This window comes from Portunus trituberculatus, chromosome 42, assembly GCF_017591435.1.
Source record: "Portunus trituberculatus isolate SZX2019 chromosome 42, ASM1759143v1, whole genome shotgun sequence".
Taxonomy (NCBI): Eukaryota; Metazoa; Arthropoda; class Malacostraca; order Decapoda; family Portunidae; genus Portunus; species Portunus trituberculatus.
The window spans coordinates 28,248,573-28,276,368 of NC_059296.1; the positions used below are offsets into that span (position 1 = coordinate 28,248,573).

General features: G+C 41.9%; 1 protein-coding gene across 2 annotated transcripts in view; it reads right to left on the reverse strand.

Moving 5' to 3' along the window:
- Positions 1-370: 370 nt before the first annotated feature.
- LOC123517662 overlaps positions 371-27,796 on the reverse strand; it is a 197,381-nt gene continuing 169,955 nt past the window's right edge. The window contains exons 4-6 of one of the 2 annotated variants that reach the window (XM_045277980.1): positions 14,132-14,265; positions 9,262-9,484; positions 4,767-5,041 (exon numbers count right to left, since the gene is read on the reverse strand). In XM_045277980.1, the coding sequence (XP_045133915.1) occupies positions 4,968-5,041; positions 9,262-9,484; positions 14,132-14,265 (431 nt within the window). In that variant the 3' untranslated portion in view covers positions 4,767-4,967. Of the gene's footprint in view, positions 5,042-9,261; positions 9,485-14,131; positions 14,266-27,796 lie in introns of those variants that run through there. The other variant, XM_045277979.1, reaches the window with a different exon arrangement.

The window sequence follows — 27,796 nt, forward strand, 5'->3', positions numbered from 1 at the left end:
CTCTCTCTGTGGCTTTGGAGAGTGACTGATGTGCGCCGTAATGGAGAGGAGCACTGAAGAGGTGAGGATTCCCGGCTTGCACACTTACCCCATCACTCTTGTCTATTTCTCGGGTCTATCAAGGTCTTAAGTTCACTTCCTCTTCTTCCTCTCTCTCTCTCTCTCTCTCTCTCTTACTCCTTTACTTCTTCCCCCACCATCTTTTCGCTCAGCCCTTGTTTTCGTTCTCGTTTCCGGTTTTTTTTTATAGTTTATCTTATTAAGAATTATAATTTTACATTTAATGGAACAAGAAGCTCTATATAAACGGGTCGATAGTGACAAGAGAGAGAGAGAGAGAGAGAGAGAGAGATATCAATAAAACAACGTATGTATAAATAAGTTTATTGGTTTTATTATTTTTTTCCGATACATCAAACTATCCCACTACGGACTCGACTTTCGCCCCTTTGATAAATACTTTTCACATAAATGACATACATGGATAACACGTTCAGTAACACCACCGTCGTTAAAGCTAATGTCGACTCCACTCACTGAAACGAGAACCAGAGGAGGAGACCATGGGAGGCGCCGCCCGACTGTGTGTGTGTGTGTGTGTGTGTGTCTATGCAAGCTTTTACTGTAATGAATAGCGTGTTTAGTTTTAACCTTTTTCCTTTCCCTTCCCCTTTATGTTTTATTCTCATTGTGGTTTGCTTGTGATTGGTTTAACTATGTGTGTGTGTGTGTGTGTGTGTGTGTGTGTGTGTGTGTGTGTTGGTGTGTGTATTTATGTATTTTTTTTCGCTTTTTCGTTTTTTTTTTGTACATTAGCGATGTTTTTTTGTGTATTTAACTTTTTTCTTTCTCTTTTTCCTCTTTGTTTAAGTTTGTAGTGTATTTTTCTATTCTCTTTTAATTTGCGTATGTGAAATTGTGTTGCATTCCAAGCTTTAAGTGCTATTACTGACTTTTCACTTCTTTTTTCTTTTCCATTTTCTTTTTTTCTGCACATTTTCTTTCCCTTTCTAATTTTCTTTGCTTTCCTATCTATTTCTGCATGTCAAGGATTATGACGTGGACACTTCATTCACTACCGTGCTCTCTAGTCTGTCGTAACGTTTTCTTTATCGTATTAACCCCTTGAATACCATGACGTGTTTCTATATTCATTCTGCTTACTATTTGGTGGCTCTATACAGCTTCAGAAACTTATGTGGAGGAATAAAATAATGAAGACTCTGGCTATGAATCTTCTGATCTCCATAGACCCTTCCCAATGACAATAAAATGGTCTAATCGTATACAAATCTCAAGGTAAAAATGGGTCCCGGTATTGAAGGAATTAAAAACTAGGTACAGTAACATTTACTTGCGGAAATTCAGATTTTACTGCCTCATGTATAATTGTTAAGTAGTAACATGCTTTAGATATCTTGGGAAAGAAAATCAGTATGTAATTATTCCATCCGTGTAAATGACTATGAGTGTTTAAGTTCATCGTGTCATGTAATCGTAGTTGAAGGGTCAGTGTGCATGCCTCGTGTGAGCTCTCTAGACCTCCCATGACCTCCTCCTTCTTGCCATTCGAAGGGTCAGACAGAAGTACAAGGGTTACATCATTAGTTTATTTATACTCCTTATAGCACGCGTGTGGTATAAATCTCTTCGTGGTTATGTATAGCTGTTAGTGCACGCTCCTCCTCGCCGTGTGTCGTTCCTACCAGTAAGGCAACACAGAAACGAAGCAGATATACGGTGATGTTTTAGCACGTGAAGGTCTCCAAATAAATATTGATTGTTTGTCTTCGTATAGATGGTGTTCGTATATTGTAAGTGTTTTTTTTGAGCAAGATATATGTATACACTGTTTTGTTTTCTTTGCAGTGTTTGGAAGGTTAAGGAAAGGAGCGAGCTAGCTGTCCACCTCCTGATGTAGACTCGCCTTAACTGCCGTCTGAGTCACAGGTGAGGAGAACGTGTGTACTGACTGACTGGAGGAACACACACACACTCTCTCTCTCTCTCACACACACACACACACACACACACACACACACACACACACACACACACACACACACACACACACACACACACACACACACACACACACACACACACTTTCTCTCTCTCTCTCTCTCTGTCTTTAAATCTCTTTCACTTTGCCTGTCTGTGTCTATGTTTTGTATGTTTTATGTGATTACTCATCTGTCTATCGTTTTGTCTGACAACACACACACACACACACACACACACACACACACACACACACACACACACACACACACACACACACACACACACACACACACACACACACACACACACACACAGAAGATAACTTAACTCCTAGTAATATTTTAGCCTTCTATCTATATTTTCGGTAAAGGAAAAGAGAGAGTTCAGTTGATCTGCGTGTGTAGATAAGTAAACCCTGTGTAACCTTGAACGCCTCAGCTAATCGCCTTGTTCTAGGAGTATGTAAACTCAGCTTAGTCACTTCCTCTACGTAGACTCATGTAGCGAAGCCCTATCTTAGCACCCTCCGTTTCCTTTGGCTTACAGAGAAGTAAAATGAACTGCTGGTAGAAAAGTGGTGGAGAAGTAGACTAAATTTAAATTCCTTAGTGGCATTTGATACTTTAAGACACCAGGTGAAAAAAAAAAGTTTGTCCTCTGTGATGGATGGAAGGAGGGAAGAGGGTATATCATAAAGACTTCTGTGGAGTTGGAGAAACTGGAATGTTAGCGAAAGAGAGAAAAAAAGGAGAGGGAGGGAATTCGCTTGTGTCTCGGGAACTGACTTACACCAAGCCGATTCTCAGCGGGGAAAGGAAAGGCAAGATACGGCTCCTCATTAAGATCCAATTCGAAAATTAATGAGAAAGCGAATCTTCATCCTGCCTCAGAACCTCGTGTTTCTCATAAATAGAGGTGTAATTACTCCATTGGTAGTTATTCTTGTATAGTTACCGCTCTGTACTGTGTCGTGTTGCACCTCCCGCATCTCTCGCCAATATCCCTTAACTACCTGCAGCGCCTTAACCCTAACCTTAGGCCAGTATGTTACACCCGCCATAATGGAGCTTCACATAATATACAGCGTTTGGAAGCCACAGCAAGGTGGGGACGCCGCTACAGCTTGACTACAACATATAGCTTCAGAGAACAACACCGGAGAGGGAATATTAAGTAAGTGGGTTTTATCAAGGGGAGATGGAAGTTCAGTCAGAGCACCGGGACCACTCCGGACTGTCGTGCTCTTGTGTCGCTGCCCTTCGGAACGATCTCATTGCAACCACAACCATTTATTCCTCGTCCACAGAGTGTAACACCGCATGCAATAATGAGACTGGCAAGTTCTCGCGGACACAATCACCGAGCACTACTCAAGACCTTCTGACACCTCAAAATGTTATCGAGCATTCCTGCGGTATCGTGTTCGTACCCTCCGGAATTATGACCGCTGTCGCTTTCTGACCCTGAGGAACACTTTGCTGCGTCACATTCGGTGTCATTTCTTTAACAAATTTAACTTTAAACTTGGGGCTACAGACGGTGGCTCGCGGTGACACTGAATGAAGGGACAAGGTACCACTGAACTCCTGTCCTTGGTAACAGTGTACTCTGGAATCTGGCGCAGGTGAATAAGTGTTATTTATTATCACGTTATCATCTCGTCTCCTCACTGGGTGGCCTAGACCAGCACAGTCACCATACCATTGAGGGCTCGCCATCGCCGCGGGCTGCTCTGGTGTGGTCGATGGCAGCTTTTCTCCCGTAAACACAGAGTCTCGCTGAACAGGGGAGGTCGTCCTGATTTGTGCAGCCCTTGCTGCTGCTGGCCAAGGGGGCACCTGGTCGTGTATCCACTGAACGCACGAAGCAACACACTCCGCCCTTGCTGCCTCAGCTACGGCGGCGTTTGAAGGATGTGAGACGCATCCCGTGGAGACCAGGGAGGGCGTGGAACAGCGGACTGGAGACGGCGAGGACTGATCCATCCTCGCCACTCCTCCCGGCACAGGAGGCCTTGTGGAAGAAAAACGCTGCGAAGAGCTCCATGGGACTGGAGTGTGGGGGACACAGAAGTCGACTGAGGATAGACTTATCTTCTGAGCGGTGAAAGTGTGTGGCGCCGGTAAGTCAGACTGTGACCTCATGTGTCCGCGAGGCTGCTCCCGTGGGGAACCTATGTTTTTCGTTGAGATCATGGATGAGTCTTGGTGACCCTGGGGTTTGTATGGCGGCATTGGTGACATTGGAGGGATGGCCATGCAGTCCAATCCCTCACAACGGCCCCGGACACACGCCCCGAGAGACACTGAGCGAGAAGGGTTTTCTGAAGCGCTACTGATGCTCTGAACGCACGGAGTGTGGGGTCTCGGGAAGCGGGCGTTAAGAGTCCTCGACATGAGGGACTCCATCTTGGTTCTCCACGTGTCGCCGGCCAGCAGGCTGTCGTGGCCACACGGGCCAGGTGGATGCACCGTCGACAGTCCAGCAACTGATCTCCTCTGCGCCAAAGTTTTTTCACTCGGTGATAATGACTCACTGGAGCGAAACTCGCTTGACACTCCTGAGTCACTCGTGGAAACAGGCACCATGTAGTCACCTGGATACAGCTGACCAGCCACTGTCGACTCACTGATTGAAAGAGCCGACACAGCAATGCCACTCGACATTGAGGGGCTGCTCACCTGAGGCACCGGAACCTGGCCGCTGAGGGCAGGTCCGCTTGGTTCACTTTGGGTGGGTGGTGGTTCAGTCCCGGTGGTGGAATGAAGGTCTCCTGCTTGTTGTGTGTCAGGACTGGCGGGTGGGCAGGTTAGCGGGTCACCCAGGGTTAAGTCACTTGACCTTGACGTCAGTGTGAGGTCACCAGGCGAAGGAGTCCCTGGCGCCTGGTGCTGAGGGCCCGAGGGTGCCAGGGTGCGCCGCACAGACATGCGGGAGAGCGCCCCGGCACATCGGGGTCACCACTACATCACCAGCAGGAACAGCGTCACCAGGCAGGTTAGGAAAAACATCACCAAGTTGGCACCAACCACGGAACCTGGAGTTAAAGAATAGAATCAGTCTCTCTCTCTCTCTCTCTCTCTCTCTCTCTCTCTCTCTCTCTCTCTCTCTCTCTCTCTCTCTCTCTCTCTCTCTCTCTCTCTCTCTCTCTCTCTCTCTCTCTCTCTCTCTCTCTCTCTCTCTCTCTCTCTCTCTCTCTCTCTCTCTCTCTCTCTCTCTCTCTCTCTCTCTCTCTCTCTCTCTCATATTTGTTACAATTAATCTGGTGTATAGGAAGTATTATATTTCTGCCTGCATAATCCGTATTGAGGGAAGGCAAGCCACGGCAGAGGTTTTTCTTTATTTCCATCTACTTTCTTGTATATACTTATATTGCAAATCTCACATATTTATTTTTTACATTCATTATCATTATCATTACTTAAACAATGTGCAAGGTCATAAAAAATGCGACAGTGTGTGTGTGTGTGTGTGTGTGTGTGTGTGTGTGTGTGTGTGTGTGTGTGTGTGTGTGTGTGTCTGTGCGTGTGTAACTTTTCAAGATCTCGGGGAACTGTTCAGCCAGTGAGGCTTCACACACCGGCAGGCTGATAGTGGCCCTGGGGACTTCAATTTCAGCTGTGTTGCCTCGCTCGCGTGTAATGCCCGTGGCGGCGTCACTAGTGCCTCGAATGACTTTGTAAGGAGTCGCAAGGAGTGCAGCATGAACGGCGTTAAGGAAATAAAGACTTTAGTATTCCCAGAGATGCACGTGTAAGACTACGGTATTTGATGCTGCTCTTCAACACTGTAATGGCCCCAGCACCGCTGAAGTGTTGAGAAGTGATGAAGCAGAAAGCAACTCTCCTCACTCCGCAATTATCTGATGGTGTCACGCGCGGCACCGATGCATCTGTCGTCAGTCTCGCCATTTACACGAACCTCAACGATATGAACGTCCTACAAAATAGTGGAAACCTACAGCGAGTGTTGCAAGGATGTCAGTGTCCTTGATCACTCTGCTGTGCTAGACCTTCCTCATCTATGAATTGTATTCAAGTTAGCTGAGGTTGGAAGAAATATATGTTTAAATCTCAGGCAATGCCAATTACTGCAGCGAGGTCTTTCAAAGCCATTAACCGCCAATCTGTGTAATTGTATCCGTAGCAGAGAAACTTCTGGCTAAGAGCCTCGTTGGCGGGCACTTCATATTCTAGAAATTGATGAGAGAGAGAGAGAGAGAGAGAGAGAGAGAGAGAGAGAGAGAGAGAGAGAGAGAGAGAGAGAGAGAGAGAGAGAGAGAGAGAGAGAGAGAGAGAGAGAGAGAGAGAGAGAGAGAGAGAATAGTTTTGAAATTTATGCATTTCAAAACAACATACAAGAGATCACACACACACACACACACACACACACACACACAGACACACACACACACACACTAACACACACACACACGCCCGGTAGCTCAGTGGTTAGAGCGCTGGCTTCACAAGCCAGAGGACCGGGGTTCGATTCCCCGGCCGGTTGGAGATATTTGGATGTGTCTCCTTTCACGTGTAGCCCCTGTTCACTTAGCAGTGAGTAGGTACGGGATGTAAATCGAGGAGTTGTGACCTTGTTGTCCCGGTGTGTGTTGTGTGCCTGGTCTCAGGCCTATCCGAAGATCGGAAATAATGAGCTCTGAGCTCGTTCCGTATGGTAACGTCTGGCTGTCTCGTCAGAGACTGCAGCAGATCAAACAGTGAAAGACACACGATTTAAGGCATGAAATATATATTGACAAATAATGTGTGTGTGTGTGTGTGTGTGTGTGTGTGATGACAAAAAATTGTTTCTCTCTCTCTCTCTCTCTCTCTCTCTCTCTCTCTCTCTCTCTCTCTCTCTCTCTCTCTCTCTCTCTCTCTCTCTCTCTCTCTCTCTCTCTCTCTCTCTCTCTCTCTCCTACCCCCGCCACATCAATAGCTCCTTCCTCCGCCGTCCGACCAATTCCCCAGCTCGCCTCAGGTGCCAGCAAGCAAGAAACACGATATTCCGGACGCCCTGTTCTCGCCGGTGCCTGACGAAGGACGCTCTGCACTTCACTGCTCTCAGACTTCCGCGCGTGTTGGTGTGTGGAGCTTTCAGTCAGGGTACGGTACGATTTTGTTGCTATATATAGTATTCACTTCCTGCAAAAACTTACCTTCTGATGTTAAAAAGTGAAAAATAATGAAAGGAGTAGCGGTGATATGAAGTCAGAAACACACACACACACACACACACACACACACACACACACACACACACACACACACACACACACACACACTGGTGATGGGTGGATGGACGGATATACATTTCTCATACATTTGGGTTGTAGACAAAACTGTGGCGTTAAAATCAATGTGTTGTGGATGCGGCTGCTATTTTCTTTCACCTTCAAATCCGCGTTTCCGGTTGGGGATGCGGAAATATTTTACACATATTACCGTAATGCAAAGTGCGCCGTATCTGCCTCACAAATGTCCAGCCTGGGAAGAAGGGCGGGAGGGAGAGAGATAGAAGAGGACAACAATAACAACAGTAACAATTAATGAATACGGAAAGCCATACCATGCAATAGATAAATGTGTAATGGAGAATGTAGGAGATGTAACTGGGAAGGAGTGTACTGGAGACTGGGAGACTGAAGGAATAGAAGTGAAAAGGTGGTGGATGTGAAAAAATAGAACAAATGAATACAGAGAAAGAAACCATTAATTCATCTCTCCGGCAAACTTTTAACTTACTCTTCACCTTCTCGTCTTATATCTCTTCTCTCTATCTTCTACCCTTACCCTTCTGCGGCGCCGTATGAATATGATGTTGCGGCGCCATCAAACCAAATCAATCAATTATTCACAGCCTTCTCCTTCATTCTTCCTTCACTTCCTTGTCCCAAAAACTCCCTCCCACGAATTCACATCCTTATTCTATTTCACAGTGCGTCTCTTCCTCCTTCTGTTTCTTTTCTTTCCATTTCTGTCTCGTCTTATCTTAGATACACCTCTCTCTCTCTCTCTCTCTCTCTCTCTCTCTCTCTCTCTCTCTCTCTCTCTCTCTCTCTCTCTCTCTCTCTCTCTCTCTCTCTCTCTGTGTGTGTGTGTGTGTGTGTGTGTGTGTGTGTGTGTGTGTGTGTGTGTGTGTGCGTGTGTGTGTGTGTGTGTGTGTGTGTGTGTGTGTGTGTGTGTGTGTGTGTGTACACACACACACACACACACATCACACACACACACACACACACACACACACACACACACACACACACACACACACACACACACACACGTCTCTGGGCGGTGTTCTTTACAATGGATCCCCTGTTCACCCAGCAGTGATTAGGTGAAGTTGAAAGTTGCGACCCTCTGTTCACGTAAGAGAAACAAACTCTGGAAAGAAAAATACACACGGGGTGGCCTGATAACCCTGGACCTATTCTACTACGCTGGTCGGCGCCTTCTGGTAGTCATAGCATCAAATTGTAAGATATCACCATAGGGTTTATATATATGCTTATCCCCTTCAGTGCCATGCCGCGTTTACATATTCACTCTGCTTACTATTTGGTGATTTTATACGGCTTCAGAAACTCATGTGAGGATTGAAATAGTGAAGACTGTGGCTTTTAATCTTATGACCTCCATAGACCCTTCTTAGTGACAATAAAATGGTCTAATTGCACCCAAAACTTAAGGTAAAAATGTGTCTCAGTACTGAAGGGGTTAAAAGGTAGTGTGTTAGTATGTTAGTTTATATATAGCATGTGGAGTTTCAGGTGTGAGGCTGCAAAATTAAAAAACCCATCCATTATTATTATTATTATTATTATTATTATTATTATTATTATTATTATTATTATTATTATTGTTGTTATCATTACTAAACGCACATTTACAACTGCATTTTTTTTTATGTGGAAGCGGAGTGGAAGACAGAGCTTTAGTTATCTGGAAATGCAGTTGCTGGTTCGAGAATTGTTGCGGATCTTCAGTTACTTTAAATCGCACACGTGGATAGTAATGCGGATGTTACGTACTTTCACTGCGGATGACTAGGGGAGGTGAATGTATGATGCATGGCTTACACACACACACACACACACACACACACACACACACACACACACACACACACACACACACACACACACACACACACACACACACACACACACACACACACACACACACACACACACACACACACACACACACACACACACACACACACACACGTTAATAGTGATCAAACATTACATACCCGCTCCGTAAAGCTTCTGTGAGGGCGCCGCAGTTTTCCCTGGCACGCTGAGGACCACATCTGAGTTCTGCTCGTACAAGGGGCCGAGGGAGGCGCGGCACGTGAGCTGCAGTCTGCCCTCCTTGAAGTGTCTGTCTGTGAGGCGAAGACGAAGCTCTGAGGTGGGCGAGAGAAGATCCATAAACGAACTTCCACTCACCAGCTGGCTGTGTTGTTTGGATACCTGCAGGGCGGAAAAACAAGGTGTTGCAGGCGAGGTAGGATGCAGGTCTTCATTATATGTGTTGAAGTAAAGGAATGTAGCAAGAGTGTGGGTGTTAAGTCGTATAACTGTAGATTCGAAATAAAGACAGGTTCTTGAAAGCGATATAAGTATTTCTCATAAAGCATGACGACGGAATTAAAACCACGAAATATACTTTGGTTCTGATAAGGCTGACTGGTTTTATTAGGCAAGTCTACGCTAACCACAGTATAATAGGGGAGAAAGAAGATGTAATCTGCGGCTACTATTGCAAGTTATAATTGGTATAGTAATTGCCTGCACCTAGATTGTAAGCGTGAGGGCGGTGTGGAGGCAAGTTTACCGAGCTTTGAAGGGAGGTGGCGGTAAGTCTATTGGTCTGATCGGTGAATGACGCAGTTGTTGTGTGTAGCATTGTTTTCGCCAGGTGGCTGCGTCATTGACCAAGTAGGAGTGTGTGGATGTGGGCGCCAAGGTTGAGGGTGAACATTGTGGCAGACTCGATTAATATTTGGAAATCGCAGATCTGTTTGCCGCTTTAGGAGTAAATGTAGCGGTTATTAAATATTCCAACAAATGCTGCGGCTTTTGAACGCATTAAAGGTTTTACTTTGCTGGTGCGGATTTCATTAATAATTTTCATTTGAGTTTGTTTTTTTAACCTCTCTTTTTTCCTTCAGCTCTGTATTTAAAAGACCTCATTTGCTATTTGAGAGTAGTTTTCTATAAAGAATTATTTTTATGCCTTACCATTAAGCACTTTATTCTCCTTACATGGACAAATGGGAAAGGAATAATATATAGCAGGAGATCAGTTGGTCTGTAACGTGGGGTATTTACTACTTGTAGTAAATTGCCACCTTGGAGAGAACAGCACTGACATTAAACATGATTTTCTCCCCATTCACCTCTCCTCTTGACAGCAAGAAACAGAAAACGCAAGGAGAGATGCACAGGAACATTTTGTATCTGAAGATTAAATTAGAAGAATTCTGTACATTGCACCATCACTTGCGTCTGTATTTCGCATTCCATGTAAGCGAAAGGAAAATGAAGATAAGGTAGTTTAATGAAAAAAAAAAAAATCAAATCATGTTAGAATAATCTGGTTTTCGAAATTGTCTTATCTAGACTAAGAACAATTTGCAATTTTCACATTGACATTATTTGCTGTTTTATTTTTTATTTTTAAGGAACAACACGGAATTAGAAGTTACATACTGGTTGGTTCATTCAATGTCATGCCGTTCCTTCATCATTGCGTGATGTTTTTGGAGTATTCTTTCTGATTGTTTATACAGCCAATTCAGGGTTATTGAAAACTTCATTTAGATTCATTATGATCCTTCGTTTGTCAAGAGAGAGAGAGAGAGAGAGAGAGAGAGAGAGAGAGAGAGAGAGAGAGAGAGAGAGAGAACATTTCTGACGCTTTGATCTTGTCTTGTATAGTGAATGATATTGGAGAGCTTGTTCTTGGCTGTCAGTGTACTTTTCCCATTGTGACCTTACATGTCAAGCATTGCACTAAATACTCCAGGTGTGGCCTCTCGAGTTACATATGTAGTTCATTTGTTACTTCTCACTGTTTGTAGTCATTATTATTTTTTTTTTTTTTAAAGTCTAACAATATATTTGCTTTTAGCTTGTCATTACACATAAATACACTGATCGCTCATTTTCATATTACACTACAGCTAATGGTTACTCCGAGCTCTTTTCTTATTTAACTCTACCGAATATGTTCGTGCATTTGGTACTTAAAGGTTAGAATCTCATCTCCATCATGCTTAACCATATCTACGTTCAAGAATATCTACTAGTTTTCAGTCCTTTATATTCACTTTTCAATCCTTTACCTTCTTATCTTCCTCGTCTTCTTCCTCCTCCTCCTCTTGTGACGAGTACTGCGGGTCAGGCCTCCTATCACTGTCGTATCCAGGTGGTCATCTTAGTCCCTCGGGAGTCATGTTATCTCCACTCCTTCATTTGCATACCCACACACCCATGTCGCTTCTCCTTTCCCGCTTCCCACCATCACGTCCCTTCCTCTTCTCTACCCACTCCTTTTCCTCTCTTTATCCTTTCCTACAACTCTTTCCTCTTCCTTCTTTATCCCTTTACATTTATTTTCCTTTTTTTTCTTTTTCTTCCACCAGTTTGTTTTCCTGTTATTCACTCTTTCCTCTTTTTTCTTTCTCTCCTGCCAGCTTCCTACTGACAGCTCGCCCATGCCTTTACTTTCCTTCTGTATCTTTTTTTTTCCCTTCTCCTTCCTTCCGTCCAGCCCTCCTTCCTTTCCTTTCCCTGTGTCTTTACATCGCTTTCTCTGTTCCCCTTCCTTATCCTCTCTATCCTTTACTTTTTTCGTCGTTCCTACCAGATTCTCACTTTGTCTTTACTTACTTTACCAATTCCTCCTCTTACTCCTCTCCCCTATACTCCCTTATATCCTCCTTTTTATAAACCCTTTTGTCCTCATCTTCAGAGTAAAGGCTTTGAGGAAACTGCTACTTATTCTTATTATGTATTTCGTATTTGGAGGCAAGAAAAGTAAATGTCTCTTCTTGTGATCAGTATAAGAATTTTCAGGGACTTATTTTAGCGCGGTGATGGTTTGGGATAAAGTTTAAGCGTCAAGGAACTAAAGAATATAAGGCCGCTGGAGACAAAAGGGTTATGTGTGTCTTGTAGTGCAAATGGTTATTATGGCTGTATCTTGCACCCCCATTGGCGTGGAGGCGTGTTAGTGGCGTGATAGGCTGGCGCCGGGCCATAGCCTCAGTGTTTATGGCGCGGGCCCAGGTCACGGCGCCGCCAAAAAGAGGTTATGGTATGTTGGAATTGAAACTTGAGATGAGTAAGACTAAGAGAAAGGGTAACATCTCCTTCTCCTCTTAGTAAATGTGTGTTTTTAGAGTTGTTTTAGCTTTTTTGAAGGGTTTATAAGGGTTTTTTTTTTTCTCTCTTTTTTCGTAGCCATATTTTGTGGTATTTTGATTGTGATGTCTGTGTTATTATGTCTGTGTTATTAAGATTTCCTTCATTGTTTCCCTGCGTGGTATGTCTCGTCGACGTGAAATGACCTTGTACTTATTAACACTCGTCTTGCTCCTTGTCCTTGTCGGCCTTCACCTCCTCCTCCTCTTTCTCCTCCTCCTCCTCGTCTTCTTTGCTATATTCTCTCTCATACTAATAGTTATAATATAATAGTTACCCAAAAAAAACGTAGTAAGGACCTCACTATTTACTATTGATGTTTGGATTTTCTTTGTATTCCTCCTCTTCCTCCTCCTTCTCCTTCTCCTCTTCCTCTTCCTTTCCCTTTTCCTCTTCCTCTTCCTCTTCCTCTTCCTCTTCCTCTTCCTCCTCCTCCTCCTCCTCCTCCTTTGTTATCCTGTCACTTTACTCTCTAGCTATAATTGGTTCTTAAGGCGTCTAAAGGTCACTTCTGGTACTGTTTGGCCATTCTGCTGTTGTATAGTATCCTCCTCCTCTTTCTCCTTTTTGCTGTTATCCTATCACTTTACCCTCTTGCTACAGTTGATTCTTTAGGTGTCTTAAGGTCACTTCTGTTTAGTCATTTCGTTCCTGTATAATATCGCCTTCCTTCCTCTTAACCAGTGTTCCTTTGTGAGTAGTTCACCAGTAACTATTTCGTGGTTGAGCTCATAATAGTACTTGTTATACACCTGCAAGGCTCCTTTTTATCTGTTGTTCCTATGTGTTCCTGTACATAACGCCGCCTCCTCCTCGTCCTTCTAATCCTCCTCCTCCTCCTCCTCCTCCTCCTCCTCCTCCTCACTTGTTTTTCTGGTGCTTTTAATTTTCAGTCATGCATATATCGCTTCCATTTTAGCTTTTTCCATGTTGGTTCGTTTTTTTTTTTCTTTTTTTTTATTCTTTCTCTTCCTTCCTCTAATTTTTGCCCCGTGAAAAATCCTTTACCACTTGGGCCATTTTATGTTTTATATTTCAGTGCCCAGGATTTTTATGTGCCTTTTAGCTCAACAATTTATAACTTTTAATTCTTTGTTTTTTGTTTTTTTTCATTTTCTAATCTTTCCTCTCTCCTCTTCTGCCCGATGCTGCTGTTTCTGTTCTATCTTCTGCTTCTCCTGTCCTCCGTCACCTCGCCAATTCATTCCTCCTCTCCCTCTCTCTCGCTCCCTTCATTTCCTCTTTCTTCATCCCATTAATTATACACAGTCTCCATTAAAATTCCTCCTCCTCCTCCTGCTCCTCCTTCTCCTCCTCCTCTTCCTCCTCCTCCTCATTTTATATCTTCAAAGAACTTCGTGCGGATCACCAGATCTTTTCGTGGTTCTGCATCCTCTGTGTTCCTCCTCATCCTCTCTCTATTCATCGTTATCATAATGGTAATAAAAATGCAAGCAATGGTGGGATGAGTGATGGAGCTGCTGCGACTATTGCTATTACTACTACTTGGTAGAAACTGAACAGCGCTTCCCATACATACTCTTCAAGTATACCTACAGGCGCTATAGGCCATGACATAAAGAACTTCTACTACTACTACTACTACTACTACTACTACTACTACTACTACTACTACTACTACTACTACCCATCACTCTTATCACCACTATTGCTACCACCCACACTCACCACGTCCCCATTAATGAGCCACTGCAGCTGAGGTGGTGGTCTTGCTCCGGGCGAGGTGCAGTTGGCCACCAGCTGGTCTCCTCGTGAGTACTCTGTTCTGGAGACTTGCAGCACGGGGAAGCGGTCGGGCACGTCTGTGATGAGGAGAGACGAAATGAGCGGTGAGAAATGATGGACTTATTCTGAAACCCTTCTCCCAGCACCTCTATGTCTAATACATTCAGAATCCTTTAAAGCTATATGGAAATGTAAGGATGTTTTTATAGTTTTAAAGACGAAAGCGGTTGAGAACATCTATTAAAGGTATAGACGAGAAGGAGCAGTATTACATGATGGACTTATTCTAAAACACTTTTTCTAGAACCTACACTACATATTATAGAAGCCTCTAGTTAAAGCTATATGGAATTTTAAGGATGTTTTTTATAATTTTAAAGACATATTGACACTACTTCTACATCACTAAAGGAAGAAACAGTATTGAGAACCAGACTAATCATATCTTTGGCTTTTACAAATCGTCGTGGTGAGGAAGGAAAGTGTTTCTGAGTTCGGGTCATGGAAGTTGAGATTGTGAGGTAGGACAGTTGATAGGTAAGAGGAAAAGATTAAGATGATATAAAGGTGTCTGGGGAAGCAATGGAGAGCAGTGAAAGGAAATGCGGGGTGGAGAGTAGGGGGAAGTTAGCGGTGAAAGGAAGGAGGGCAGTATGGTGAGAATATTTGTGGAGGGATGAGGTGAGGTATTTGAGAAGGGTATGGAAAGAGGCGAGGTAGAGAAAGGAGACGAGGATGGAGAGAGAAGGGTGAGAGGGAGAAAAGTACGTAAAGAAACGAGAGAGGGAGATGAAGATAGGGACGGGAAGATAGAGTAAGAGACAGACGGAAAAGAAGAAGCGAGGGAGGGCAAGAGAGCAAAGAAATGAGGTTAAATTTTCCAAAATAATTCAGTTTCTCATTCGGTTATTTACATGGAATCATTCAATCATCCCACACATTTCGCTCTTTCTTTGATGTTGCAATTCTCTCTCTAAGGAAATCAAAAGCGAGCCTAGCGCCATCAGGGAGTCTCAAGCACTCATTTGTTTTCCTGCTTCCTTGATGAACTTGTGCGGATGTTGGAAAATAATGAAAGATCGCCACGGAAATAGTAAGGTTTAGTATACACGTAATAGTATGTGTTTAGGCGTCACCTTCTCCTATGGCGGCCTTTCTTAGCCTACGGTGAAGAAAGAGTTTAATCCCTATTCAGTTTCATGACGTGTTTTCTTATTCATTCTGCTTACTATTTAGCGATTTTATACAGCTTCAGAAACTTATGTGGGGATTAAAATAGTGAAGACTGGCTATTAATCTTCTGACCTCCATAGACCTTTCCTAATGTCAATAAAATGGTCTAATGATACACAAATCTCAAGGTAAAATGTGTCCTGGTATTGAAGGGGTTAAAGAGGAAATGCTGTGTATATAACGGTACAAAGTCAGTGTTCATCAAAACGGAGACAAAAGCATTAAGGTATTCTTTTTGACAACAGCGTACTTTTCTCTCACTTTATAAACAAAAACCTCATCTTCAAGTGTTAATCTACTTCAGCACAGTAAGAAAGAATACTAAATTTAATCGGTTCAGTACCATGACGTGTTTCCATATTCTTTATGCTTACTATTTGGTGATTTGATACAGTTTCAGAAACTTATGTGGGGGGTTGAAATAGTGGAAGCTCTGGCCATTAATCTTGTGACCTCCATAGACCGTTCCTAATGTTAATAAAATGGTCTAATCGTACACAAATCTCAAGGTTAAAATGCGTCCCAATATTGAAGGGGTTAATGGTCTCGCCTATAATACTGGCATCCTCAGTATTTTTAATTACTGGAAAATGCACGAAATAAAAGACAAAAAAAAAAAAAAAAATTGTGCTTCACTGTATGTTATCATATTAGTAGTGTTGTAAATGTAGTCAGAAGCCAGATGTTAGCCAGAGTTAGGAGTACTGGACTGCCCACACTTAACTGAAGGAACGGTGAAGTTGGAAAAAGTGAAGAAACGTTGTAAAGGAGCAAACTGTACTCGACTACACTTTATCATGTTAGTAATGTTGCAAATGTAGTCAGTGGTCAGCAGATGTTAGTGGCGCTTGACTGTCCACACAACTGAAGGAACTGTGAGGTTGTAAAAAGGTAAAGAAACGTTGTAAAAGATCAAACTTTAATTGACTAATCTTTATCTCCAAATGTAGCCAGTAGCCAGATATTAGCCAGGGTTAGGAGCGCTCGACTGGCCACACTTAACCGGAGAAACTCTGAGGTTGAAAAAAGGTGAAGAAACTTTGTAAAAAATCAAACTGTACCTGACTTCACTTTATCATGTTAGTGGTGTTGCAGATATAGTTAGTAGCCAGATGTTAGCTAGGGGGTAGTCGCGCTTGACTGTCCACACAACTGAAGGAACGTTGTGTTTTAGAAAGAAGAAACGTTGTACTCTATCTGCAGTTTCAGCTTCTCTACGTTATTTATTTTTTTTTCTGGGATAATTTGTTTTATTTCACTTCGATGGTGTTTGGTATTTTGTTCATTCTCGTCTGCAGTTCTCTCACACATCCTTTATTTATTTATCCATTTTTTGTCCGTGATTTTTATGACCTTTCTTGGCGAATCTTATATTTTTGCCTTCATTTTTTTTCTATTTTTTTTCTATTTTTTTTTTTTTAGTTTGTATGTGTGTTTGGAGGGATTTTGTTCCGGTCGTGTGTATCTGTTTTAATTTTATTCATTTTATTCATATGTGCCTTTATCTGGTTCGTTACATTTTTACATTGATTAACATATGCATCTGCTTAAACTTTTCCCCCAATATCAAAAATGTACCCTCTCTAAAATTTACTGGAAATATTTGGCGTTCACTTACTAATGATCAAAACATTTCCTTTTAACGAGTAAGGATTTTATAATATACTCGTCTTAATTTCCTGCAGCAAACATGGAGATATATGTCACAGCACCTTATTATTCTGCACACACACACACACACACACACACACACACACACACACACACACACACACACACACACACACACACACACACACACACACACACACACACACACACACACACACACACACCTTCATCCCGAGTGAAGGGTGTGCCGGTAAAGTGTGCTTGATAAGCTTTATGTCGGCTTCTAGTCAAGTAAAACAAACACCTTTTAGACATGAAGTAAGAGAGAAAGTTGGGGGAGTTTACGGGGCTACACTTGAGAGAGAGAGAGAGAGAGAGAGAGAGAGAGAGAGAGAGAGAGAGAGAGAGAGAGAGAGAGAGAGAGTATTTGAATTCTATCTAATGTAAATTCCCACCTTGCATACAATTTTCATCCCAAATAATACCCCTCGATAAATACCAATAGCCCAGCCCATCTAACCAAACCTAACCTAACCTAACGTAACCTTAGAAAATGTAACCCAGACCGAAGCTAACTGAACAAAGCAAGACAAAACTGAACCTAATATAAACTTACCATGGAGTAAATTATTTTGTAAGGAAAAACAGAAGAGCGAAATGTTCTTGAGAGAGAGAGAGAGAGAGAGAGAGTAAACGCGCCACCACCACCACCACCTTCCCAGACAGCAAAGAGCATCTGAAGCAACAAGAATGTGGTGATTAATTTTCCCGAGAGAAATGTGTCGAGTCTCACACCGGCGCGCCAGACGATGGATTGAGAATAACTGCGAATAACTGTACTTGGATAATACATTTGCCGTGAAACATTACTGCTCTTGAGAAGGAAATGGTTCAAACTGTATGAAATATGCATATCTATCTCCCCTCCCCCACCCCATCCACACACGACACACACACACACACACACACACACACACACACACACACACACACACACACACACACACACACACACACACACACACACACACACACACACACACACACACACACACACACACACGTCCAATCTCAATAATTTCAGAGCAGTAATAGTATTAATGAGTGAATCTATCAAAAGGAAGGGCAGTGTACCATTATTAGGTTGAGATGTTACGTACCAAAGTCTTGATGGAGGGGAACATTCGATGACTCTTCTCGTTTTCCCTTCCAGTCCCTCCTTTCCTCCCCCTGCCCAGCACTGCCTAGTCTTCCCACCCCCTCCTTGTGTCTCTAGGTCTGAACGGTGATCAATACGGCATCACAACCCATCCCTCGCCTGAGATGCTGTTGACACGCTGAATTTAAGGCATTAATGTGGCGTGGGGAGAGAGAGAGAGAGAGAGAGAAAGAGAGAGAGAGAGAGAGAGAGAAAGAGAGAGAGAGAGAGAGAAAGAGAAAGAGAGAGAGAGAGAGAGAGAGAGAGAGAGAGAGAGAGAGAGAGAGAGAGAGAGAGAGAGAGAGAGAGAGAGAGAGAGAGAGAGAGAGAGAGAGAGAGAGAGAGAGAGAGAGAGAGAGAGAGAGAGAGAGAGAGAGAGAGAGAGAGAGAGAGAGAGAGAGAGAGAGAGAGAGAGAGAGAGAGAGAGAGAGAGAGAGAGAGAGAGAGAGAGAGAGAGAGAGAGAGAGAGAGAGAGAGAGAGAGAGAGAGAGAGAGAGAGAGAGAGAGAGAGAGAGAGAGAGAATAGTACACGAAGCCCATCCATGCAGATAGATAAACAAACGTGATAATTGAAAGAAAACATTCTGTTGAATAATTATTGACTGAAGTTTTCCACCGGTATTTTAATTTTCCATACATCATTCTGGTTTTGAAAATAAAGGATATTCTAAATTAACTCCCGCGTAAGGTTTTTAGTATATAGTAACAACTCTTTAATGCAAGACTTAACCAGTACTCTCATTCATTCATACCTTTCTCTGGTAAACTCTGGAACTCCCTGCCCATGTCTGTATTTCCAGCTTTCCACGGCTTGAGTTCATTTAAGAGGAAGGTTGCAAGACATTTTTCCTCGACTTTTGGGTAAACGTTTCGGACTTGCAAGGGGATTGGCAACTAAGTGGGTTTTTTTTTTTTTTTTGTAGTCCTTGGCCAGTTTTCTCCTCTTATATATTAAAAAAAACTAATGATAAATTAACATTGCTTACTATTCATGGCATACAACACATCCTTTTCTTAGTTCAGATTTAGTTAACTTTTTTTGTCCTATTTTCGCTTCTGTCTATGTTATTACGTACGAAACGGCAGGTGTTGCTGAAGTTGTCCCATGCTGAAGTCAAATATATTCCGACAACTGATGCTTAAAATACTAATGGATCTGACGTCATACTCATATTTTTTTCCTTTTTCCTCTTTATTTTGTAGAAGAATGGCTTGGAATAGACTGGCAACTGATGCGTATTGGTGCAAAGAACAGCCCACGCTTTTATTCTTTAGTGAACATATAAATTGATGATTATTATTATACTCATACTGATTTTTACATAGACAATAAATTCGCATCGTATTTGTATATGAAATCACTGTTATAGTTTTCTTTTTCCTTAGACCTTACATATCACCAGTAGTACCTCTCTCTTTCAGTGTCGAACCTTCCAGCCTCATGTACGATTTCAAGTATATAATCTGCAGCCTTTCCCATTTATTGTGTTAAACATTTTACAACTACAGTATACCTCCTCCTGTCTTGGTCTCCGTTGCTGTCTGTACCACCGCAGCACACATGAGCCATTTCACTTATCTTGCAGCACACGACTCTCCCTCACACAAGACACATAAGGCCAGTATTCAGAAACAATTCACTCCCACTCCACAACTATTTTCAGAGACCACAGCGATGATTTGGGTGGTTCTCAAGACGGTTTCTTCTTTTAATAATGTAGAAATGGTGTTAATTTTTCACTAGAACCGTAAAGACACTCTTAAGACCCCGGGCAACTTAAACTACAGACTTTTGAAATAGTGGAGGTGCGGCGCAGAATACTAAGCCTCACCCGTCTCTGTCGTCACGCTCCAGTAGTTTCGACATTTACTTGATCTTCGTGTTATTTATTACGAGCGATTGTTGTTAATGTGATGTAGAGCTTAGTAGTAGTGGTGGTAGTGGTGGTGGTGGTGGTGAGGGTCTGTATATCTTAGTGTGCTGTAATTCTGTGTTCCATTGTCTCATGTTTGTCAGTAGTCGGTGTTACGTTGAGTTGTGCATGGAGTTTACGTCTTTATGTGTAGTATTCTGGTTATTTACTTTTTTTTTATTTACTTCACTGATATCGAAAGTTCATTCAGTGTGTGTGTGTGTGTGTGTGTGTGTGTGTGTGTGTGTGTGTGTGTGCGTGTGTGTGTCAGCCAATATTGGAAGACGTTGGTTGCCGGAGGACATGAACTCATTGTGTGAATGTTCCCGCGCACTCGAGAAAGAAAATAATGATAATATAAGATAAAAGTATCTGACTTTTTTGTATATACACACATACACACACACACACACACACACACACACACACACACACACACACACACACACACACACACACACACACACACACACACACACACAGAGAGAGAGAGAGAGAGAGAGAGAGAGAGATATCACAAGTCTTCAGCTCGTCAGGGTGGTGGAGGCGCCCCGGCACGAGTGAGGCGGTGCACTTGGCGGTAACAAGACTGTAAGATGCTCGTGAAGGCGACGCAAACGGGCTAACTTTGTGCCGTCGTCGCCCCGAGCTGCCTAGTGACCCCGTCCAACTTATTGTTTGTGTTCACTGGCGCGGCTTACAACCTTGCCTGCTGCCCTCTTCTCCATTCTCTTCGTGTTCTTGTTCGTATTTTCGTTGTCACATGCTAACTGCTCTTCTCATCATGCTAACTTCATACCTTTCCCTCCTCCCGCACCCTCGCTGCACAAAATCTTCCCCTTTCTCTATTTCTTATTCATTCTCTTATTCTTATTCACCTGTCTAATGCAAGAGTTAATGGGTATTCTCAGTCATTCATCCCTTTATCTGATAGGCTCGGGAACTCTCTATTTTCACAGCTCCACCTTACTTTGACTAGAACTCTTTCAATAGGGAGGTTTCACGACATTTATCCCGAAATTTGAGACTACCGCTTTCGTTTCAGTTCGAGGACCTTCACTTCAGTGGATCATTTTTTCTATTACCGTTTTGCGTCCCTTGTCAGATGCCACTTCTACATAAAAAAGGAAAAACATGGAAACATCACACACACAAACCCCGGAAGGCCTTGCGTTCCACTTTTCCATATCCCAAAAGGCATAAAAAAGGCAAAAGGCATGTGACCTTCCTCTTTCACATCTCCTTCGACCCATCCTCTCTCTCCCTCCACAGCGTGAACTAAATCCTCACGCTGTGCTTCTCTCTACGCCTCCATTGAATTTGTAAAGCCCTCACATTCCTCAGTTGTCTCTCATGTGCTTCGCTTTTTACATTACCTCGCTCTCTATTCATCACCTTCATTGCTACCACTTCACTGTCTTCACCATTCACAATGTTTCCATCTATATACCACTAAAATGTTCACTATCACCTCCCTGTCATGAAAATCAGGCACTTTGACTTTTTGTGGTTAGGTTGGGTTATGTTAGTTCATCCTACCTTGTGTGATTAGACACTTTAAGTTAGTTTGCCATATCTTGTGTAATTAAACACTGATTATTTTTTGGTTAGGTTAGGTTAGGTTAAGTTAATTTACTCTTTCTTGTATAATTAGATACTGACTATTTTGTGGTTAGGTTAGGTTAGGTTAGGTTAAGTTAGTTTACCCTATCTTGTTTAATTAGACTATTAAGTTAATTTACTCTTTCTTGTATAATTAGACACTGACTATTTTGTGGTTAGGTTAGGTTAGGTTAAGTTAGTTTACCCTATCTTGCGTAATCTAAACTTGACTTAACTTAACCTAATCTAATTTAACATATAACAAGTGGAGCAGGATGGCTGATCTTGTGATTCCCTCTCCGGCACTTTATTCTTTTTTCTTCAGCATCAGCCACTAACCTCCATTACATTCTGCCTTGACCAGGAAGGAAATGGCACTCTTTTCTCAAGCCTCCAATTTAGTTCAGACTTTGCACTAAGGAAAGATTACTCCGCTTGGTATTTCTTTTCTAGCTTTTTAGGGGGTCTGTTAAGGCATTACAGTGTTGGGGAGCGTTGTGTGTGTGTGTATGTGTGTGTGTGTGTCATTGTGTGTGTGTGTTTGAGTGCTGTAGGTAAAATATCTTGGAGAATTTGTATAACTTTAGGCCTTAGGGGAATATTTTACTCCTGACTTCAGCTTTAAGGAGAACTGTATTGTGGTTGAAGAATGAATGGTCATCTGTTCCAGTGTTCTTCAGACTTTCCCCAAGTTCGTGCATCCTTCTAGTACCTTTGGTGAAATTCATGCTCACTCTCGCTCAGGGCAATCAGTTAAAAGAATAATTAGTACATGAATATTTGACATTTTCTCGAAGTTAACCCATTCAGTACTGGAACGTATTTTTACCATAAGTTTTGGGTATGATTAGACGATTTTATGGATCTATGGAAGTCAGAATATTAAATGCTAGAGTCTTCACTATTTAAATCCCCACATAAGTTTCTGAAGCTGTATAAAATCCCCACTCTAAGCAGAATAGATATGAAAACGTGTCATGGTACTGAAGAGATTAGACAGAAAATATATAAATAAACAGTTAGGTCTGTAATTCAAACATAAAACATTGCTAATCATTCCTGATTAATTGCTACATAGGTGGTGAATGTATAATAGAACTAGATGCCGCAGCTCAAACGTACGAAATGCGAGGTGTGTCTTGAGTGTAATGTACTAATATCATTCATACATTTGTAGTGTTTTAATCTTAATATGAATCAATTTGTTACATGACGCAAATTCCTTTTTAAAGCATGTGTTCTTACTGTGCACTCGTAAAATCTTGTCAAATCACGGTCCGAGTGTAGGTTGGACTTCCTCACTTGGGGCAATGGTTTCCTAGCGGGTGGGCTTTGAGATAAGAGGTACCCCAAAAAGTATCCCCTCTAGCCCATAAATTCCCGTGAAAAGACCACATAGTATATATATATATATATATATATATATATATATATATATATATATATATATATATATATATATATATGTATATATATATATATATATATATATATATATATATATATATATATATATATATATATATATATATATATATATATATATATATATAAATGTCATTTTACCTCATCCACACCATGTTCTTCTGGTGCTGTTGGAAAAAGGAATCACGCACGCTGGTTTACTGCCATTGATTTATCCAGTGCAGATCTCTCCCCATATTATCTGTCTGTCTCTCTCTCTCTCTCTCTCTCTCTCTCTCTCTCTCTCTCTCTCTCTCTCTCTCTCTCTCTCTCTCTCTCTCTCTCTCTCTCTCTCTCTCTCTCTCTCTCTCTCTCTCTCTCTCTCTCTCTCTCTCTCTCTCTCTCTCTCTCCATCTTTTTATTCCACGTAAACAGACAACTCGTAACCTGAAGAGAGAAGAAAAGTTAAGGTTACTCCCATCCCCACTCTCAATCTCTCCAGCTTAATGATGGCCACCACCTGTACGTTCGTGGAAAGCCAGTTTACTCGTATATCTGCCTTTTTAATTAACAAGTTAGGTTGAGGATTTGATGAACGCTCATTGTCTTTTTTTCATTTAGAATTATACGCCATGTTCATTTGCGCTGAAGGTACAAGGACATTAGAGCATAGAGGAAGGTACGTACAACTAGGCAGTGCACTTAGATATGTGTATACGTGTAGGTATTTACATATAGGAAAGTCCAACTATTAAATCTGTTCATGTATTTGTCAAATGGTTTTAAACTTGAAAAATTCAGGTTTAGGAGGGAAATGGGAAGAAACTGGTTTTCAAAGAGTGGAACGGATTCAGTGATCATGAAGTCAGGGCTGAGTCAATAGGGAACTTTGAAAGATTAGATAAGTTCATGGATGGGGAGGATAGATGGAATTAGGTGGGTTTAAACACACAGGGACTGCCTCGTACAGGCCTGGTGGTCTCTTGCAGCTTCCCTCTTTTTTATGTTCTTAAGTAAACCTTGCCAGTAATTTCCTTGTCTTTTTTATTGATTTTGAAGGAGCACCGGCCAAGGGACACTAAATCATAACGAGAAAAAGTAACAAAAAATAATGTCTTGCTGAGGTACTGGTCACTATGCTGAATCAAAAGCTGTCGTCCAAACTTGAAGGGTGAGTGAAGAAAACGTTTATTTTTTCATGCATTATATTTAATTTATTAAGCAACGTATTTGAGAAGCTGTGCTCCTAACATAATAGAAATCCTGGTGGATGGCTACTGACAAGTTCATTACGCTGTGTTGATGTGTTCATAGGTAGATTTGAAAGACACTATTATTATCATTATTATTATTATCATTATCATTATTATCATTAATATTATCATCATCATAATCATCATCGTCATTATAATTTAGTGGTGGTGGTGGTGGTGGGTGGTGGTGTCTATGGTGTTATGTTGAACGTTATGTTGAGATCACAGCTTCTTATTAGATTGTTATGGAAGCATTCACGGTTGTTGAGTTCAGTGTGTGTGTGTGTGTGTGTGTGTGTGTGTGTGTGTGTGTTTCACTGTTTGATCTGCTGCAGTCTCTGACGAGACAGCCAGACGTTACCCTACGGAACGAGCTCAGAGCTCATTATTTCCGATCTTCGGATAGGCCTGAGACCAGGCACACACCACACACCGGGACAACAAGGTCACAACTCCTCGATTTACATCCCGTACCTAGTCACTGCTAGGTGAACAGGGGCTACACGTGAAAGGAGACACACCCAAATATCTCCACCCGGCCGGGGAATCGAACCTCGGTCCTCTGGCTTGTGAAGCCAGCGCTCTATCCACTGATCTACCGTGTCTAACCACTGATGGGAAGAGAATAAAATTACTGAATAGCGATTGCTGTGTGTGTGTGTGTGTGTGTGTGTGTGTGTGTGTGTGTGTGTGTGTGTGTGTGCAATCGCTATTCAGTAATTTCATTCTCTTCCCATGAGTAACATTTCAAACCTGCACTGTGGACGTCTGTTTCTTCATAGCGTACTTGCGTCGTAAATATAATGTATTACTTAGATCCTTGAGTATGCTTAAGTATGAAACTGCTTCGAAATAAGGAACTGGACGGAGAGTTGGGAACCATTCACTTCGCTCACTGCCTCCTCCTCTTCCTCCTTCTCCTTCTGGCTCACGGTCGTTTCTCAGTGGAAGAGGTAACGCCAGTCAATAACTCTTCCTCCTCTTCATGCATACAGGTGTGTCAATAATATTACTGATGGGTAGGGAAGGATAAGCCGAGGACCTGACGCAGTACGGGAGGGATCTAGAGCTGCCAGATTAACAAACGTTGCCAGATTATCATAGTACCATTAGTTTCGATCTGCCTTACGTTCTATGAGGCTGTATAGCATTTCAACCTCGTTATTAGCTTTGATTCAACTAAATGATGCTCGAAGCGGCCGGTTTGTAGCGCTTAAGGAGAGGTATGGGCGTGAGTGGATTGGTTGGCGGCATTCAGTCAGGTCCGTATTCAGAAACGCTTTGCTCTCTCACCACGACTATTTTCCAAGGTCACAGAGATGATTTGCGGGGTTTTCAAGAGTGTAGATAATAGACTTTTTTTTTCCGAATTCCATAATGACTTGTATTCTATTTCCCTCGCAGCAAGTCTCTCTTCCTGGCTCCGGGCTTGCGTTTACCACACATAATTTCCTTAGGTTCTTGATTGCTAACAGAATCAGACCATGCAAGAACAAAGAATGAGATTACAAAGGTAATCAATTATACGTTACTGGGAACAAGGGAAAGCATGAATATGAGAAGTCTTAAAATAAGGCAGTGGCAGTGGGCAACCAACTGCCTGTGTGAGGAAATCATGTTCTCAAATACAAGTCATAATAGTTCGCTTGTTTTATCTACTCGTATATAATTCATTGACGATTGTAATATTAGAAAATTCTGAAGAGTTTAATCGTGTATTTCAATATTGATTAGATAACTAAAATTGCCAGGATTGGAAAAAAGTATATTGTTATTTTAAAAAAAAAAAAAATCTATATAGGATTTTTTTATTTTTTTTATTTAGATTACTTGTTTTTATGTTAAATATGTTTTATATTAATTTTCGTTTGTTTGTAATCAATATTAGTGTGAGTGTCGTGAGGTAATTTTCTTGTATTAAATTCGGCCAGTGTTCAATGCAATCATAGTTTGAATACATTCTCCAACATAAATGTTCTCATAAAAAGAAATCATGAATAGGACTAATTATTTAATTAGATCTGTCGCGTTACATTTCACTAGATTCAAATTAACGAATCTTCATCAAACCAGCCTTGCTAATAACAGTGACGAGTATGAGTGCATAGGAAGTGTTTTTGATCTTGTACTGGTCATGATTCCTCTATTTTTCAAACATTTGATGAATGTGTTTCAGTTCTATGATCGTATCTAAATTTAATGAAAGTTTGCAAACTTCCTCGTTTTGTATAAAAGATGAAGTTGGGTTTATAATGCAGACAGTGTGTCAACAGTGACTTTAATGATCAAAGAACGTGTGACAGCCAGTCTGGTTGTTTCTTAATCAAGACAACTTTTTCCCTATTTCTTGACATTCTGACATTACAAAGAAAAGTTAAACATTTGTCTCAAAATTCAAATACAGAACTCATGAATACACGAAGCACTCAGAGCACAAAATTTTTACGTGCGCAGTAATGTAAACAGAATACGTAATAGCACGCATTGGTCGAGTTCTTTAAAAACAGCGAAAAAAAGTGTTTTTTATGGTAACGTCTCTGAATTACTTTCTTCTCTTCTTTCCCTTCATTCTCTTCCCTCTTTCCCTTGCTTCCATGGATAGTATCGAGTAACGTGGTAAATACCACATTAACCTAACAAGGTGCCATTTGAAAGTATACCAAACACTTACGATCCCATCCATGTTCCAAAATCCAGTATCCACCTTCCCTACTCGTAGATTTGTACGTATGCATGAATAAATGATAGAGTTTCGTTGATCAAATTTTCTCAGTAAAGGATTAAGGGATATTATTTTCTCGTCCGCTGATTGGGTGTGAAAGGAGCGAGTTCAGAGGGGAAGGGAGAGCGAGAGGAGCAAGGTGAGGTCAAAGAGGGAAAAAGTGTACAGAGAGGGGAGAAAATGTTAGTGACGCCCCTTTTACCTCCCAAACCCAGAGCTTCGCGTGTTTTAAGAGGATTAACCTTTAGAAAATGCTCTACGTGTTGATTAATTTGACGAATAAAATAGGGGAAGTAGGCAGCTATTCCACAGGTGCACCAGGCTGGCCGTGGAGCCTTCCCGTGTGTCAAGGAACGGCAGAATGTTGTGTTTGTCCTTAGCACTAATCCTCCTCCTCCTACTGCTGCTGCTGCTGCTGCTGTGAATACTGGTGTGTTTTGTTTATGCGATGCTAACTAGTCTAGTCTGTTTTGTTTATACGGTACTAACTAGTCTGGTGTGTTTTGTTTATGCGATACTAGCTAGTCTGGTGTGTTTTGTTTATGCGATACTAACTAGTCTGGTGTGTTTTGTTTATGCGATACTAACTAGTCTGGTGTGTTTTGTTTATGCGGTACTAACTAGTCTGGTGTGTTTTGTTTATGCGGTACTAACTAGTCTGGTGTGTTTTGT